Raw genomic sequence first — 5,033 nt, 5'->3', positions numbered from 1 at the left:
CTGCCTGCCTATAGTTTCCACTACTTCCTAGTAGTACATTGTTATCAGTGGATTAATCCATTGAACAGAACATTCAGTTATCAATAGATTAATCCATTGAAGAGGTCAGAGCCTTCAGGATCTGATTACTTCATAAAAGCACCACCTCTGGACATTGCTGCATTCGGCACCAGGCTTTCAACATATGCACTTCTGGGAGACAGGTACAAATCATAGTACCGCCTGCTTCAAGTTGTTAATGTTTTCTTTTATTCTCAAACAGAGAGAGTGGAAAGCAAATTGTTCCTTACAGAACCAAAGATTCAATTTAGGTGGTTATTTTAAACATTGCTCCAAAAGTGAAAATGAAACTAGTGACTGTCCATCACTTTAACAGTTTATATAGCTGAATATTCAGATCTCAACTAGAATTTTTTCTGCCATCAGAATCTGTTAGTTCTCTGCGACAAACAGGACAAGTAGAGTACTCAGACAGCCAGCGATCGATGCAGAGGATATGATATTCGTGGGAGCAAGGTAGTATGCGGATCTTGTTGTTTTCTCTAAATTCTGTAAGGCAAATACTACAGGCTTTTAATGCATTATCCTTTTCAATGTTTCTTACTGCCAAGTCGTCAATCTGTTGTTTGGTAAGTCCTGTAGGCTGGTTATGATCTTCATTTAAGATGAAAAACTGAGCTAGGAAGGGCCAAGAGTCACTTTTATCAGATGTTGCTGGTGTTGTTCGTTGACTTTCTTGCCTGGGTTGTGATGGTGAACTTGATGATACATTTATCTCATTATTGCCTTCAAATATCACTGAGATAATTTCTGAATCATCATTACTGGAGCTGGAACTGGATGTAAGAAAGGGACTGGAACTAGACAAGTAGCTGCTGCTTGAACTGGAAATTGCTGGGGAACTTGAACGAGAATCACAGCTAGGATCTGAGTTAGAACTAGAAATAATACTGTCACAAGAATCATCTCTTTCATTCTGTGACTCTTCCTTTTCCATGTGTTGACTTAGGAGTGAGCTGCTAGGCTCTAATTGATTGTCACTGTCCAAGAGGTCACTTGATTCATCAAATTCTGTCATACGCCATAATGTTGTCTCATTTGCAATAGGTGCAGGTATTCTAATGGTATTAACAGAAGATCTCATACTTTCCTGCTCAGAATGTGAAAACCTACTTCTGAATTCTTCCTGATAATTTTCTAAACTGACAGTGTTGTTTGGTGTCTCAGGTATTAACTGAATTCTACTAGCTATGCTATCTCTCAGCAAAAATTCTCTAGGATGATCATCAAAAAGTGTGGATGGATTTCTTGGTCTGAATCCTTCAGATTAATTGTCACTGGATGTGTCTGAAGAATTTTCTTCTAGAAAGGCATTCCTGTACAGTACAGTACATGTACAGTAATGAAATCTCATTACCATTTCATGCTGTCTATTTGGGGATAAACTACTTTCAATTCTTGGTCTGGTTCTCCGAGTTTCTGGGCTTCTGCTTCTTGATCTTCTCTGACCTCTGGTAGGTGGGACCTCCATAAAGGCTTCAGTTGCATTTTCTTCGGATCTAGATGAACTTGTTTCTGTTGACTCTGATAGTGGATTTTCCCCTTGCCTCTGACTGTTTTCTGTATATTCTCTTTCAAGAAGTCGTACAACGGTTAAATGTCCAGTCTCTTGATCTGGGCTTCTATTAAGAAGGTTAAAGTTCATTCCTCCACTACATCCAAAATCACTATTGCTTGAATTATTTGAACTTGTTGATGTCCAAGATTGATTATCTTCTTGTTCCTTTTCTGTAATATTTTCAGTTTGTCTAAAAGTGGTAATCCACCCTACTATAGGATCATCACTAGATACATCCTCTGAAGAGTTTCCTTCACCTGTTACCATAAAAAGGGGAGGAAGTCAGAAAGGAACTACTAAAATTGAAATCATCATAAAATAGTACCCTGAAACTTTGTTTCAGAAAAATAACAAAAAAAATGAGAGCTTAAAGATTCAGATATTAGGGGCTGGCGATATAATTCAGTTGGTAGAGTGCTTGCCTCACATGCACAAGGCTCTGAGTTCAATCCCCAGCACCACACAAAAAAATTCATATTTAGAGAGTTAATACTTTTATACACAATATAGTCTAGATTTATAATAAAGGCAAGTTAGTCTCAATTACATTTGAAACAACTGAGGTAATCCTAGATAAATTCAGGTATTTTTTAAAGGGATCTGAGGATATCTATTTTTGATATCATCATATACAGAGCCTCACATTGCACTGTGAAGAGTATAGAACAACACATTGTCTTCAGTCCTCTGTCAAGATAATAATACAATCAAACAAGATAAATACCAGTGAAGAAGATTCAGTGATAATATTAGTTCAAATTATGTTATTGTCCAATTTTCATTAGTCTAAAACACTACTTCTTCTAGACTCTTGAAATGCTTTTTATAACATAGATTGTTTTAAAGTGTAAGACGATGATAGGCAATGGCAAAATTAAACAAGGTTTATATGTTTAAAATAATTTCAATAATTCTTAATTTTCCTATGATATAGAATTGCCATGAAATTGAAAGCTGGGCTTGGTGGCACAAGCCTGTAATCCCAGAGGCTCAGAATGTCGACGCAGGAGGATCCCAAGTTCAAAGACAGCCTCAACAATTTAGTGAGGCTCTAAGCAACTCAGTGAGACCTGTTCTCTAAATAAAATATAAAAAAGGGTGGGGATGTGGCACAGTAGTTAAGCACCCCTGGGTTCAATCTCTGTTTTTTTTTTTTTTTTAATAGATGGAACCTAACACAAAACATGTAAAGTCATGCTCAAGAATCAAACCATTATTGTAGACTCTTCATTGAGTACATATAAAGCTATGTTTGAGAAGTAAACTATTATAGTGTCTCTTTTTTAGATAGTAACATTCCCTGTTTCATATTTGGGAAGAAATGAGTCCTGAGGATATAGCCAGGTTTTTCAACCTTGACATTTGGAGCTGGTTGACTGTTTCAAGGAGCTGTCCTGTGTATTTCAGAGGTTATTGGCCAGCATTCCTGGCCGCTCCCCAATTGTTGAAAGTAATGTCCCCCTTCCTATTTCCAGTTGTGACAACCAACAAATTTTCTCAGAAATTTCCAAATGTCCTCTGGAGAGGGGCAAAATTTAGAGATGTGACATTATTTTTTGCTAGTTAAGAAATCACATCTGGGGCTGGGGTTGTGGCTCAATGATGGAGCACTCGCCTACCACACGCGAGGCCCTGGGTTGGATTCTCAGCACTACATACAAATAAATAAAATAAAGGAATTGTGTCCAACTAGACTAAGAAATAAATATTAAAAAAAAGAAATCACATCTGACTTCTCAAAATGAGAAATACAAATGGCCAATATATGAAAAAGATACAATAGCATTAGTCATCAGGGAAATGCAAATCAAAACTACAATGACATATCTCACCCCAATTAGAATGGCTATTATCAAAATATAAATGCTGGTGAGTATGTAGAGACAGAGGAACTCCTATACAGTGTTGGTGGGAATGTGAATTAAGGATAGTCATTATGAAGGAGAGTATGAAGATTCCTTAAAAATATGAAAATACTTCGACCATAAGAGCCAGCTATCTCATTTCTAAGTATATATCTAAAAGAAATAAAATGAGCATGCCAAAGAGATAGTTGCATTCCCATATTAACTGTAGCACTATTCACAATAGCTAAGATATAGAATCATCCTATTTTCACATCAACAATTGGGTATAAAAGAATGTGGTGTATAACACAATGGAGTCTTTTCACCCATAAAGAAGAATGGAATCCTGTCATTCATACTAGAATGGATGGAACTGGAGGACATTATGTTAAGAGAAATAAGCCAGATACAGAACAAGTACCACAAGTACCATATGCAGAAGCTATAAAAGGTTGACCTGAATGTAGACAGTGATTAATAGAGTTTTGCAAGATGTATGTGCAAGAGGGTGGCCAATGGTTGTTGGATCTGATCAGGGTACTTACTATGTATGCATGTGTGAAACTATCACACTGAACACAATTAGTAAAATTAATACAGTTAAGCAAAAGAAAAAAACATACGTCTCTATAGAATAATTAAGAAGAATAAAGCATTTTACACGGAGAGTGAAAACCAAGAAAAAATTCATAGGGTATTTCTCACATTGTCTAATTAAAAACTTCCCCAAAGTGAATCGGAATATATTATATTCTATCAGCGAGTTGCATGCCCAGCTCCTTTTATTTTTACCTTGAGGCAGGGTCTCGAAAAATTGCAGAGGCTGGCTCCGAGCTTGAGATTCTCCTGCCTCAGTCTCATGAGAGACGCTGGGATTTGCCACTGAACCTTTTTATGTGTAGTCACTTAGCACCACATTAATCTGACAACGACATCTGACTGAATTTACTGTTATGAAGTTCCTTATCAGGATGGGGATGAAGCTCAGTGGCGGAGGACTTGCCTAGCACGTGCTAGGTAGGTCCTGTTTGGATTCCTAACCGCACAACCAGTTTCATATCCATCCCATCCTATTATCCCCGAAGCAAAATCTGCCCCTATTTACCCAATTCCTGTGGTGGAGCCTCTTTAATTTGTTGTAGTCTTCTCATCAGTTCTTCTTCTGTACTTTCACCTATGGTGGCTAGCAAATCGTTATCCCTCATAACCTTGTAATCTTCTTCACTCAGGTTATTCACAAATCGATAGAATGCTTCTTCTCGAGCCAATTGATCTATCTGACTTCTGCGTTGGGCCGAAGACCTATCTTCTTCTTCCTCTGAATTCGAGCTTTCCATCTTGATCTCACTAATTAAGAATTTTCTATTAAGTCACAGTTAAATTTCAAGGACCAGAATTCTGTTTCCTTTATTTCGTGGTTCAGTTGCAAACGCCAGGATCCCACGCTTCAGTTCTATCCCACATAAGCTTCTTCCCCAGGCATCTCTCTCAGTCCTTCTCAGCCTCTGTAGAGATTGTGCTTTAGACCTGCCCCCAGCCTAGCTACTAAGGTTGGTTGCCTAGGCGTC

At 37.7% G+C, this 5,033-nt stretch overlaps 1 protein-coding gene across 1 annotated transcript; it reads right to left on the bottom strand.

Annotated features, from left to right (window-relative positions):
* Positions 1-400: 400 nt before the first annotated feature.
* On the bottom strand, positions 401-1,144 carry LOC139703112 (E3 ubiquitin-protein ligase RLIM-like). The gene has a single exon (XM_071606055.1). It carries the CDS (start codon positions 1,142-1,144, stop codon positions 401-403), a length of 744 nt encoding a protein of 247 aa, XP_071462156.1.
* Between the last annotated feature and the right edge of the window lie 3,889 nt (positions 1,145-5,033).

The sequence above is a fragment of the Marmota flaviventris genome, chromosome X (genome assembly GCF_047511675.1).
Source record: "Marmota flaviventris isolate mMarFla1 chromosome X, mMarFla1.hap1, whole genome shotgun sequence".
NCBI lineage: Eukaryota > Metazoa > Chordata > Mammalia > Rodentia > Sciuridae > Marmota > Marmota flaviventris.
This window is presented reverse-complemented; position numbering and strand designations above follow the sequence as displayed.